We start from the raw sequence: 14437 nt of genomic DNA, 5'->3' as shown, positions 1-14437 counted from the left end.
CCCCCCTCAATCTTCTAAATTCCAACGAGTACAAGCCCAGTTCATCCAATCTTTCTTCATATGAAAGTCCTGCCATCCCAGGAATCAATCTGGTGAACCTTCTTTGTACTCCCTCTATGGCAAGGATGTCTTTCCTCAGATTAGGGGACCAAAACTGCACACAATACTCCAGGTGTGGTCTCACCAAGGCCTTGTACAACTGCAGTAGTACCTCCCTGCTCCTGTACTCAAATCCTCTCGCTATAAATGCCAGCATACCATTCGCCTTTTTCACCGCCTGCTGTACCTGCATGCCCACTTTCAATGACTGGTGTATAATGACACCCAGGTCTCGTTGCACCTCCCTTTTTCCTAATCGGCCACCATTCAGATAATAATCTGTTTTCCTATTTTTGCCACCAAAGTGGATAACTTCACATTTATGCACATTAAATTGCATCTGCCATGAATTTGCCCACTCACCCAACCTATCCAAGTCACCCTGCATCCTCTTAGCATCCTCCTCACAGCTAACACTGCCACCCAGCTTCGTGTCATCTGCAAACTTGGAGATCTGATCTGTATGAAGAGTGTGCAAAGCAAGCTTTTCCCTGTATCTTGGTACATGTGACCAAATTCCAATTCCAAATCCACTTCTAATGCACTTGTGACAATAAACTTGACTTTGACTTTGAGCACCCAGGACATCACATGGATTTAGGAGAAAACCAAAGCAGCCGGAGGAAACATCCTTGTAAATTTTCTCTGCATATCCCTTCAATCCGATTGGTGTCTTTTCTGTAGGTGGTGACCAAAACTACCCACATTGCTTGCAAATGTCTACAAATGTACCACGGAGAGCATTCTAACTGGTTGCATGACTGTCTGGTACGGAGGGGCCACTGCACAGGATCAGAAAAAGCTGCAGAAAGTTGTAAACTCATCCTGCTCCACCATGGGCACTAGACTCCCCAGCATCAAGGACATTTTCAAAAGGCAATGCCTCAAAAAGGCATTGCCTATCATTAGAGACCCCTATCACCCAAGAAGTATAGGAGCCTGAAGACACACACTCAACATTTCAGGAATAGCTTCTTCCCCTCTGCCATCTGATTTATGAATGGACATTGAACGTATGTACCATAAGACCAAATGATATAGGAGCAGAAGTAGGCCATTCGGCCCATGGAGTCTGCTCGTGTACAGATGTACACGGCATCTTTATATTTTTCCTCTCTTTTTGACCTACCTATTTAATTTAATTTTCCTTTTTCATATATCCTTCTTATTGTAATTTATGACTTTTCAATATTATGTATTGCAATGTTCTTCTGCTGCAAAAGAACACATTTCATGACATATGCCGGTAATATTAAACCCGATTCTGATTCTGAAATTAGGCTTCACCAGTGTCTTATACATAACAACCCAACTCCTGAAGTCAATACTTTGATTTATGGTACCAACTGAAACATTGTGTGGATAAGCATAAGGAAGCGAGGTATGGAGAGCTATGGTCTAGGTGCGGGTCAATGGGACTAAGCAGAATAATAGTTTGGCATGGACTAGATGGGCTGAAGGGCCTGTTTTGTACTGTAGTGTTCTATGGCTCCAGAGGCTGAGAAGTGGAAAGTTTAAAAGATGAGCGGGGTAAGCTGCTGGTTGAGGATTTGAGTTACAGGGAAAGGTTGAATAGGTTAGGACTTTATTTCTTGGAACGTAGGAGAATGAGGGGGGACTTGATAGAGGTTTACACAATCACAAGGGGTATAGATAGAGTAAATGCAGGCAAGCTTCTTCCACTGAGGTTGGGTGAGATTAGAACTAGAGGTCATAGGTTAAGGGTGAAGAGTGAAATATTTAATGATATCCTGACGGGGGATTTCTCAAATCAGAGGGTGGTGTGAGCTGTCAGTGAAAGTGGTGAATGTGGTTTCGAATTCAGCACTTAAGAGAAATTTGGATAGGTATATGGACAGGATGAGTATGGAGGTCTATGGTTCGGGAGGGGGTCGATAGGACTAAGCAGAATAATAGTTTGCCATTGACTAGATGGGCTGAAGGGCCCGTTTCTGTGCTGTAGTGTTCTATGACTCTATGGCTCTAATTCCGATTCCTGTTTCCTTGTACAGCACAATGCTGTGCTGCGCTCTTCGTCACCCTCTTCTTTACTCGCTTCTGGTTCGTGTCCGTACTGTATGCCACGTGGTGGTTCTGGGACCGGAACACGCCTTACCAGGGAGGTCGTAGATTCCACTACCTCCGCAGCCTGAGACTATGGGGCTACTTTTGCAACTACTTTCCTGTTCACGTGAGTACCAATCTCAGAGCGGGACAGCTGGCGGCGGGGGCAGTGATTCGCGGGTTCGCTGAGTTTCTGCTATGTTCCTTCTTTACTGAGATCTGAAGAGAAATTTGGATAGGTACATGGATGGGAGGGGTATGGCCTAGGTGCAAGTCAATGGGTTGGGGAAGAATAAAAATTCATCATGGCCCAAGTGGGAAAGGATGATTTTGTGCTGCAGTGCTATAGGACTCAATGGACACAGCAAGATATCAACGAGATTGAAAGAGTGCAGAGAAAATTTACAAGGATGTGACCAGGAATTGAGTACCTGAGTTATGGGTAAAGGCTGAAAAGGTGAGAACTTTATTCCCTGGAGCGTAGGAGAATGAGTTTTGATAGAGGTATACCTTTAGCGGGCCAGCTGGTGGTGTAGCAGCATCAGCACTAGACTTCAAGGCAGATAGTCCTGAGTTCAAACCCAGCCGGGTCAGACTCGCGGAGCAGACTCGATGGGCTGAATGGCCTACTTCTGCTCAACTTATGGTCTTACGGGTCCCAACCTCGGTAGCAGCAGTATCTGCTTCAGAAGAAAGGCCTGGTAATCTACTTTTGTATCTTGCCATGAAACTCTTATGGACCCTACGGTCCATGAGGTCACGAGAAATTGGACTCGACTAAGCGACTGAAAAACAAAGCTTTTGGAGTGTGCCAGTGGCTTTTGCTCATCAGCTTCAGGCCTGGGTGAGGTAAAATATCCTGTAAGTTACTCTCTCACTGTCCTTATTTGTCCTTTCCTCATCTGTTAGGGCATAGTCGTTCAGTACAGTGCGGTGTTTTGAACCTTCAGTCTCCCAGAAAAACACTTCTGAGCCGCAGCCCCTGAGAGAATGTGTTAAGGAACTGGAGCTGCAGCTCGATGACCTTTGCTTAATACGGGAGAATGAGGAGGTGACAGACAGGAGCCACAGGGAGATAATCACCCTTAGACTGCAGGAGACAGGCAACTGGGTGACTGTCAGGAGAAGGAAGGGAAAGGCACAGCCAGTGCAGAGTACATCTGTGGCTGTTCCCCTCAATAAGTATTCAACTTCAGATACTGTTGAGGGGACGACCCACCAAGGGAAACCACAGTGGCCGGGTCTCCGGCACTGAGTCTGGTGCTGTGGCTCAGAGGAGCAGAGAGCTGAAGAGGAGACTCCTTGGTCAGAGGAACAGAGGCGAGATTCAGTGGGCACAATAAAGACATCCGGATGGTATGCTGCCTTCCTGGTGCCAGGTTCAAGGATGTCTTGGATCGGGTCCATGGAGTATAAGAGCTGGAACGTTATGGTGAGGTTGTATAAGGTATTGGTGAGGCCAGATCTGGAGTATTGTGTTCAGTTTTGGTCACCAAATTACAGGAAGAATATTAATAAGGTTGAAAGAGTGCAGAGAAGGTTTACAAGGATGTTGCCGGGATTTGAGAAACTCAGTTACAGAGAAAGGTTGAATAGGTTAGGACTTTACTCCCTGGAGAGTAGAAGAATGAGGGGAGATTTGATAGAGGTATATAAAATTATGGTGGGTATAGATAGAGTGAATGCAAGCAGGTTTTTTCCACTGAGGCAAGGAGAGAAAAAAAAACAGAGGACATGGGTTAAGGGTGAGGGGGGAAAAGTTTAAAGAGAACATTAGGGGGGGCTTCTTCACACAGAGAGTGGTGGGAGGGTGGAATGAGCTGCCAGATGACGTGGTAAATGCAGGTTCTTTTTTAACATTTAAGAATAAATTGGACAGATATATGGATGGGAGGTGAATGGAGGGATATGGTTCGTGTGCAGGTCAGTGGGACTAGGCAGAAAATGGTTTGGCACAGCCAGGAAGGGCCAAAAGGCCTGTTTCTGTGCTGTAGTTTTTCTATGGTTTCTATGGTTTCTAATTCTCAAGGGTGAGGTTGAGCTGCCAGAAGTCTTGGTGCATATTGGGACCGATGACAAAGGTAGACAAGGTGAGGAGGTCCTGAAGAGAGATTTTAGGGAGCTAGGTAGAAAGCTGAGAAACAGGATCTCCAGGGTAGTAATCTCTAGATTGCTGCCTGTGCCACGTGCCTGTGGGGGTAGGAATAGAATGATTTTACAGGTGAATGTGTGGCTAAGGATCTGGCACAGGAGGCAGAGGTTCAGATTTATGGAGCATTGCGATCTCGTCTGGGGAAGTTATGACCTGTACAAAAGTGATGGGTTACACCTGAATCTGAGGGTTTCAATATCCTCGCGGGCAGGTTGGCTTGAGTTGGTCGGGCGAGATTCAACTAATTTGGCTGGGGGATGGGAACCGAAAGGATAGTGCTGAAAATGAGGTAGTAGGTTTACAAACAGAGGCAATGTGTAGTGAGACTCCTTGCAAGAAGAGGCTGATGATTGGGAAAAATTACAGTCAACAGAATGAGTTACAACGTAAAAGTCAGACAAGATCAAAAATGGTGAATACAGGACTGAAGGTGTAATATTTGAACACCGACACATTGTTTTTTATTTTTTCCCTCTCAAATTTCAAAGTTTGAGATTTGAGATCATATTGTGATCACTGTTCCCTAAGGGTTCCTTAACCTTAAGCTCTCTTATCACCTCCAGATCACCACACAACACCCAATCCAGCACAGCCGATCCCCTAATGGGATCAACAACAAGCTGTTCTAAAAAGCCATCCCTTAGACATTCTACAAATTCTCTCTCTTGAGGTCCAGTACTGGCCTAGTTTTCCCAATCCGCTTTCATGTTAAAATCCCCAATGATTATCACGACTTTGCCTTTCTGACCTGCCTTTTCTATCTCCTGGTGTAATTTGTAATCCACATCCCGGCTGCTGTTTGGAGGCCTGTATACAACGGCCATTAGGGTCCTTTTACCCTTGCCATTTCTTAACTCAACCCATAGAGACTCTACACCTTCTAACCCTATGTCATCCCTTTTCAATGATTTGATATTATTCCTAATACACAGAACCACACCCCCCTCTCTGCCAACTAACCTATCCTTCTGATACACCGTGTATCCTTGGATGTTCAGCTCCCAATGGCAATCGTCCTTTAGCCAAGTTTCAGAGATGGCCATAACATCATACTTGCCAACCTGTAGCTGAATTTCAAGATCGTTCATTTTATTTCTTACAGGATTACTGCCTGTGCCACATGACAGTGAGTATAGGAATAGAACGAGGTGGAGGATAAATGCGTGGCTGAGGGATTGGAGCAGGGGGTAGGGATTCAGATTTCTGGATCATTGGGACCTCTTTTGTGGCAGGCGTGACCTGTACAAAAAGGACGGGTTGTACTTCCAAGGGGCCAATATCCTGGCAGGGAGGTTTGCTAGACTACTTAGCAAATACAAAGACTGATAAATGACCAATGCCCTAAAGAAGACAAATTCTGTCAATAAAAAAGAATAATAATACTGAGAAGAAGAGGGCAAAGGTTTAATATCAGAGGCGGGAGATTTAGATTGAGATTCAGATTTACTTATCACATGTGCAAGTGTGAACAAAGCAATGAAAATACTGAAAACGAGAGGGCATTCACAAGATCTCCACGAGAGTGTGGAGGTTGTGGAATCAGTTCAGAGTTGTGGTGAATGAAGTTATCCACTTTGGTTCAGCAGCCTGTTAGTATTGTTTGCTGTCACTGTCCCGGTGCACTTCTTAACTTCCAGAAACGGGCCCTCTGCTCCCAGCTTGTGTTTGTCCAAAGGTTGCGATGAACTGATGAGCTGCTTGGCGGATGTGCGGGTCCCACCCCGCGGCTGCCCAGGTCAAGGTTTGAAAACAAAGTTAGACAACAAACGAAGCACAACAACACCCTCAGAACACAGGATTCAGCCACTTACAAACCGAGGGTGTGACATGCTGCGTGCGAGAATAAAATGTTCATGCCATTCTCCATACCAGGAGTAACTACCAGAAGTGACAGTCTTGATGATCGAGATACACTGCAGAACAGGCCCGTCCGACGCACTGGGCCGCAATGCCCAGCAACCCCTGACTTAACCCCAGCCTAATCACAGGACAATTTATAGTGATCAATTACTCTTCTAACCGACATATCTTTGGACTATGGGAAGAAACTGTAGCACTCAGGGGGAAAAACCCGCATGTTGATGTCTATAATTTATTTACTCAGAGACGCTGCACGGTATGGGTCCTTCCAGTACCACTGAGCCGCACCGCCAAGCTTCCCACTGATTAACCCTTGTCTAATCACAGGACACTTTAACTTACTAACAGACACAAAATGCTGGAAGAACTCAGAAAGTCAGGTCGCATCCATGAAAATGAACAAAACAGTTGACGTTTTTGGCCAAGACCCTCCATCAGGACTGGAGAAGGGTTGCGGCCCGAAGCGCCGGCTGTTTGGTCAGTTCTATGGGTCCTATCTGACCTGCTGTGTCCCTCCAGCACTTTGTGTGTGTTGCTTTGGTTTTCCAGCATTTGCAGAATTTCCTGCATTTATAACATACAAACCAGTGTGCCTTTGGACTGTGGGAGGAGACCGGGGCCCCTGGAGAACACCCACACGTTCCATGGGGAGGACGTACAGACTACTTGTTGGAATTGAACTCTGAACTCCGATGCCCTGAGCTGCAACGGTGTTGTGATAACCGCTACACTACCATAGCACCCAATTGTTGGAGAAAACGTCACTGTTGAAGAAATTCAAAATAATTCTGAGATGAGTGCAGCAAAGATTTTCTAGACGTAAGGTTATGAATTACAAGGAGAGGCTGCATACACTAGGACTTCAAACTTTGGAATTTAGGAGATTGAGGGGTGACCTGATAAAGGTCATGAGGGGCATGGACAAGGTTAAAACACTTTGTGTGTAGACTGGGTTGCTAGAAACAAATTTAAGATCACAGGTGAGAGATTTCAAAGTTCAAAGTAAATTTGTTATCAAAATACATATACATCACCATATACAACCCTGAGATTCATTTTATTGTGGGCATACTCAGTAAATCTATAAAATAATAACCAGAACAGAATCAATGGAAGACCACACCAGCTAGGGCATTGAACCAGGGTGCAGAAGACAACAAACTGTGTAAGTACAAAATGAGGAAATAATAATAAACAAATAAATATTGAGAACATGAGATGAAGAGTCCTTGAAAGTGAGTCCATAGATTGTGGGAACAGTTCAATGATGAGGCGAGTGAAATAGAGTGAAGTTATCCCCTCTCATTCAAGAGCCTGATGGCTGAGGGGTAATAACTGTCCCAGAACCTGATGGTGTGGGTCCTGAGGCTCCTGTACCTTCTGCCCAATGGCAGCAGCGAGAAGAGAGCATGACCTGGGTGGTGGGAGTCCCTGATGATGTGTACCGCTTTCCTGTGATTTAGATTAGGTTATGAGGACACTCAGTCCTCGTTTATTGTCATTTAGAAATGCATGTATTAAGAAATAATACAACATTCCTCCAGAGTGATATCACAAAAAAAACAGGACAAACCAAAGACTAACGCTGACAAGACCACATAATTATAACATATAGTTACAGCAGTGCAAAGCAATACCCTAATTTGATAAAGAGCAGACCATGGGCATGGTAAAAAAAAAGTCTCAAAGTTCCCACTGACTCCTGATAGTCCCGATAGCAGGCGGCAAAATGGAGAAACTCTCCCTGCCATAAACCTCCAGGCATCGACAACTGCCGAGGCATTGGAAGCACCCGACCACAGCCGACTCTGAGTCCATCCGAAAACTTCAAGCCTCCAACCAGCCCCTCCAATACAGCCTCCCGAGCACCATCCTCTGCCGAGCGCTTCGACCCCACCCCAGCCGCCGAGCAACAAGCAAAGCCGAGGACTCGGGGCCTTCTCCTCCGGAGATTCTGGATCACACAGAAGAAGGCATATCAGAAGTTTCTCCAGATGTTCCTTCATGCTCTCACGTCTGTCTCCATCAAATCAGGATCGTGCACGGCACCCTACTTGACAGATTACAGATATCGTTCACCGGAGTGGCCGCTGCGCACTGCGTCGCGCCACCATCTTCTTCTCCTCCTCCTCAGAAACACTTCATGTAGATGTGCTCAATGGTGGGGAGAGCTTTACCTGTGATGAACAGGGCATATACACTACTTTTTGTAGGATTTTCCATTCAAGGGCACTGGTGTTTCCATACCAGGCTGTGATGCAGCCAGGCAATATACTCTCCACCACACATATATAGAAGTTTGTCAAAGTTTTAGATGTCATGCTAAATCTTTGAAAACTCTGCAAAAGGGATCATCATGAGTAGTTTCTTTTCACTCAAGGAGCAGTGCATATTTGGGAGGAACTCCCAGAAATAGTGGTTCTGGGGAACACATTGACAATAATTAAAGCCCATCTAGGTAAGTACATGGGTAAGAGAGCGCTGATCAGCCAAAAGTGAGCAGATGGGACCTGCTTGCAGGGCAACACATTCTACATGACACCTAAAACTTCCACAACTTTTATAGATGTGTGGTGGAGAGTGTACTGACTGGTTGCATCACAGCCTGGTATGGAAACACCAAAGTTCTTCAATGGAAATTCCTACAAAAAGTGGTGGATATGGTCCAGTTCATCACGAGTGAAGCCCTCCCCACCATTGAGCACATCTACATGGTGCATTGTCACAGGAAAGCAGCATCCATCATCGGGGACTCCCACCACACAGGTCATGCTCCCTTCTCAGTGCTGCCATCAGGAAGATGGTACAGGAGCCTCAGGACTCACACCACCAGGTTCAGGAACAGTTATTACCCTCAACCATCTTGAATGGGGAAGGACAACTTCACTCAGTTTCACTAGCCCCATCACTGAACTGTTCCACAACCTATGGACTCACTTTCAAGGACTCTTCATCTCATATTCTTGATATTTATTGCTTATTTATTAATTATTATTATTATTGTTTCTTTTTGTATTTGCACAGTTTGTTGTCTTTTGCACTCTGGCTGTCTGTCCTATTGGTGTTGTCTTTCAGGATTTTATTATGGATTTATTGAGTATGCCCGCAAGAATATAAATCTCAGGGTTGTATGCGGTGACATATCGTATACGTACATTGATAATAAATTTACTTTTGAACTTTTTTGGATCAAAGGCCCTGTTTCTGCACTGTGTGATTCTGTGGATCTCTCCTGAACAATCGCCATACCAAGCCAACTTCATTACGTTCACTTGTACACCTGCTTGTATAATGCAGATATCTAATCCCAATCAAATGGCAGCAACTCAACGCATAAAGGCACGCAGACAAGGTCAAAAGGTTCAGTTGCTGTTCAGACCAAACATCAGAATGGGAAAGAAATGTCATCTAAGTGACTTTGACTGCGGAATGATTGTTGGTGCCAGACGGGGTGGTTTGAGTATCTCAGAAACTGACAACTTCCTGCGATTTTCCTGCACACTGGTCTCTAGAGTTTAGAGAATTGTGCGAAAAATAAAACAGCCAGTGAGCAGTAGCTCTGTTGGTGAAAACACCTTGTCCATGAGAGAGGTCAGAGGAGGATGGCCAGACTGGTTAAAACTGACAGGAAGGTGACCAGTGGCTAAGTACCACACATTACAACAATGGCGTGCAGGAGAGAATCTCTGAATGCACAACACATCAAACCTTGAAGTGGACGGGCTACAGGAGCAAGAGACCCATGAACAGACACTCAGTGGCCACTTTAGAATTTTAGAATTAGAATTAGAATTTATTTAAATCTTACATCCATCCCACAATGTAAGGGAGTAAAAATCTTTGCATTATGACTCCGTTGCAATGTATAGATATGTGAATTTAAAAGTCTAATGGCTTGTAGGTAACTGAATGTATATATCCAGATCGGATGCTTTCTAGGGTACACCAATAGAAATTAGTGAGGGTCAGGGATTAGCTCTTCTCACCTGCCTGTTACCCCCCTCAGGTCCCCTCCTTCCCTTTTAACTATGGTCCACTCTCCTCTCCTGTCAGATTCCTTCCTCTCTAGCCCTTTACCTTTCCCACCCACCTGGCTTCACCTGTCACTTTCTAGTTAACATTTTCCAATGTTCCTTAGATTCAGGATCAGTTCCTGAGGATTGGCGAATGGCTAATGTTATCCCACTTTTTAAGAAAGGAGGGAGAGAACTATCGCCCTGTTAGCCTAACATCAGTAGTGGGGAAGATGCTAGAGTCCATTATTAAAGATGAAATAGCGGCATATCTTGATAGCAGTGATAGGATTGGGCCGAGCCAGCATGGATTTACCAAGGGCGATTCATGCTTGACTAATCTATTGGAGTTTTTCGAGGATGTAACCAGGAAGATAAATGCGGGAGATCCAGTGGATGTGGTGTACCTTGACTTTCAGAAGGCATTTGATAAGGTACCACATAGGAGATTGGTGGGTAAAATCAGAGCTCATGGCATTGGGGGGAGGATATTGACATGGATAGAAAACTGGTTGGCAGATAGAAAGCAAAGGGTAGCAGTGAATGGGTGTTTCTCAGAATGGCAGGTGGTGACTAGTGGGGTGCCACAGAGCTCGGTATTGGGACCACAGCTGTTTACGATTTACGTCAATGATTTAGAGGAAGGCATTGTGAATAACATCAGCAAGATTGCTGATGATACTAAGCTGGGTGGCAGTGTGACATGTGATGAGGATGTTAGGAGAATTCAAGGTGACTTGGATAGGCTGGGTGAGTGGGTAGAAACTTGGCAGATGGCGTTTAACGTGAATAAGTCTGAGGTTATTCACTTTGGGAGCAAGAACAGGAAGGCAGATTATTATCTGAATGGTGTGGAGTTAGGTAAGGGAGAAATACAAAGAGATCTAGGAGTACTTGTTCAAAAGTCTCTGAAGGTGAATGAGCAAGTGCAGCAGGCAGTGAAGAAGGCTAATGGAATGTTGACCTTTATTACAAAGGGAATTGAGTACAAGAGCAAGGAAATCCTCTTGCATTTGTACAGGGCCCTGGTGAGACCACACCTGGAGTATTGTGTGCAATTTTGGTCTCCAGGGTTAAGCAAGGTCATCCTGGCTGTGGAGGAGGTGCAGCGTAGGTTCACTAGGTTAATTCCTGGGATGTCCGGACTGTCTTACGCAGAGAGGTTAGAGAGACTGGGCTTGTACACGCTGGAATTAAGGAGATTGAGGGGGGATCTGATTGAGACATATAAGATTATTGAGGGATTGGACAAGATAGAGGCAGGAAATATGTTCCAGATGCTGGGAGAGTCCAGTACCAGAGGGCATAGTTTAAGAATAAGGGGTAGGTCATTTAGGACAAAGATGAGGAGGAACTTCTTCTCCCAGAGAGTTGTGGAGGTGTGGAACACGCTGCCTCAGAAGGCAGTGGAGGCCAATTCTCTGGATGCTTTCAAGAAGGAGCTAGATAGGTATCTTATGGATAGGGTTATGGGGACAAGGCAGGAACCGGGTATTGATAGTAGATGATCAGCCATGATCTCAGAATGGCGGTGCAGGCTCGAAGGGCCGAATGGTCTACTTCTGCACCTATTGTCTATTGTTATCCTCCTTCCCCTCCCCACCCCACCTTTTTATTCTGGCATCTTCCCCTTCCTTTCCAGTCCTGAAGAAGGGTCTTGGCCTGAAACGTCGAACATTCGTTCATTTTTATAGTTACTGAGTCCTTCCAGCATTGTTTGTGTGTCACTATTTCTGGCAGCTGATTTCAAATACTCACCACGCTTTGTGCTGAAGAAGCTGCTCACAAATGAACAATGCATTTTGTGTATGTTGCAATGTACCTTCATGATTCAAGATTATTTAATGTCATTTCCAGGACACAAGTGTAAAGGAGAACAAAATAATTGCTACTCCAGATCCAAAATAGCACAAAATAAAACACAATAAGATAAAGAACACAATCATGAAAAACACAATAAACATAAATACATAAGATAGCTTATATACGTACGTAGATCGATTATATGTCCATAAAATGATGCTAGGCATAGGGGTGTCTGGACAAAAGGAGACTCTGACAGGAAACGATAAAGTTGGGAGTGTGGAGAGGTGGGTTAGTAGGTGGAGGTGCTAATCAGCCTTACTGCTTGGGGAAAGTAACAGTTTTTGAGTCTGGTGGTCCTGGCATGGATGCTACGTAGCCCCCTCCCTGATGGGAGTGGGACAAACAGTCCGTGAGCAGGGTGGGTGGGATCCTTCATGATGTTCCTGGCCTTTTTGCAGCACCTTTCTGTTTTGACGTGCCTGGTGGTGGGTAGGCTGGTGCTAGTGATGTGCGAGAGAGTTTTGACTACCCATTGTAGGAACTAAAGTTGAGCTCTTCCAGCGTTTTGTGTGTCTTGCTCTTATATCCAGCATCTCCTGTGTCATAGAAACTATCCTATCAGGATGCATCACATCTTGGTTTGGCAGCTGCAGGGAGTTGTGAACACAACTCTGACCACCACACAGGCTGGTCTACCTTCTATTCACTCTGAATACACTTCCTGCTGCCCCAGGAGAGCAGCCGGCATAATCGAGGACCCCTTCCTCTCTCTCCTCCTCCCTCCCATCAGGCAGAAGATACCAAAGCTTGAGACCACAATAAATATAAACATAAATACATAAATATCTTAATAAATACATAAGATAGGTTGATTGTATGGCCAGAAAGTGACACTAGACACAGGAGTGTCTGTACATATACAACTGTCACTATCACTATTTACATGTGATAAATAAATCTCAATCTGAATCTAAATCTCTCACCTCTGATCTTAAACCTTTGCCCTTTTGTTGTTAGCGGTCCTCCCTGTGAAAAAGACAATTTGCTTTCACCCTGTCTACACCACTCATGACCTTATCTGCCTCTATTAAGTCACCCCTCAATCTAACATCCAATGAGCCACACTGCCCAGCAACCCACCTACTGAACCCCAGCCTGATCACAGGACAATTGACACTGAACAATTAACCCACTAACCGGTCTTTCTTTGGACTGTGGGAGGAAACCAGAGCACGGGGAGGAAACCCATGTGGTTCATGGGGAGAACGTACAAACTCCTCACATACAGTGCCGGAATTGAACTCCAAACTTTGGATCGGCCCAAACTGTAATAGCGTCACGCTAACCCCGACGCTACTCTTGTTTCTTCTGACTTTACAAGGGGAGCCAAGTTCCCAAGTTTATCAGCAAATTCGTGTCTTTTGGCTTTGGGACCAACCAAAAGTATTTCAGAATAGAGAGACATTCCTTCAGAACAGAGAGGAGGAAGAACATCTTTAGCCAGAGGGCGGTGAATCTGAGGAATAAAGGTGGCCGAGTCATTGGATATGTTTAAAGTGGAGGTTGATAGGTTCTTCATTAGTCGGGGTTCAAAGCTTGCTGGAGAATGGGGTTGAGAGGGTTAATAAATCGGCCATGTTGGAATGGTGGAGCAGATTCTATGGGCTGAATGGACTCATTCTGCTCCAATAACTATGGTCTTCAAATGTTGGGGGATCTCAGCAGGTCAGGCAGCATCTATGGAGAGGAATAAAGAGTCAATGTTTCAGGTCGACACCCTTCATCAAGACTGGAAAGGAAGTGAGAAGCCAGAATAATAAAGTGGGGATGGGAGGGAGTACAAGCTGGCAGGTGATAGGTGAGACCAGGTGAGGGGGGTGGGGATGAAGTGAGAAGCTGGGAGCTGATAGGTGGAAAAGACTGAAGAAGAAGGAATCTGATAGGAGAGGAGAGTGGAGAGAGGGAGGTGATGGGCAGGTGAGGAGAAGAGAAGAGGTAAGAGGGGAACCAGAGTAGGATGGAAGAAGAGAGAACGGGGGGGGGGGAGAATCGTTGTTCGTGCTGCCCAGATGTAAACAGAAGTGTTGCTCCTCCAACCTGAGAGTGGCCTCTTTGTGGCAGAAGAGGCAGTAAACCGACATGTCGTAATGGGAATGGGAGTGGAATTAAAACGGGTGGCCACTGGGAAATCCTGCCTGTTGCAGACAGAAGAAAGGTACTTGACAAAGTGATCCCCCAATCTACGTAGGGCCTCAATCCCTGTATATGTCCAACTCTCTTTTAAATGTTATTGTATTTACTTTAACCACTTCCCCTGACAGCTCATTCTACATACATGCCCTACACTGTGCCCCTCCTGCAATGGGGGGGGGGGTGGTTTTGGAAAAGGGTAAATAGTTTACAAATTTATTCCCTGAAGAGTAGGAGAATGAGAGGAGATTTG

At 45.3% G+C, this 14437-nt stretch overlaps 1 protein-coding gene across 1 annotated transcript in view; it reads left to right on the top strand.

Annotated features, from left to right (window-relative positions):
- Nucleotides 1-14437, top strand: part of LOC140200653 (2-acylglycerol O-acyltransferase 2-A-like) — a 61708-nt gene that overhangs the window by 22123 nt on the left and 25148 nt on the right. Inside the window, exon 2 of the mRNA XM_072264222.1 lies at nt 2112-2290. Within this exon, the coding sequence (XP_072120323.1) occupies nt 2112-2290 (179 nt within the window). The remainder of the gene's footprint in view (nt 1-2111; nt 2291-14437) is intronic.

Source organism: Mobula birostris, chromosome 7, assembly GCF_030028105.1.
Source record: "Mobula birostris isolate sMobBir1 chromosome 7, sMobBir1.hap1, whole genome shotgun sequence".
Lineage (NCBI taxonomy): Eukaryota > Metazoa > Chordata > Chondrichthyes > Myliobatiformes > Myliobatidae > Mobula > Mobula birostris.
The sequence above is the reverse complement of the archived record's forward strand: the minus strand, read 5'-3'. Positions and strand labels throughout refer to the sequence as shown.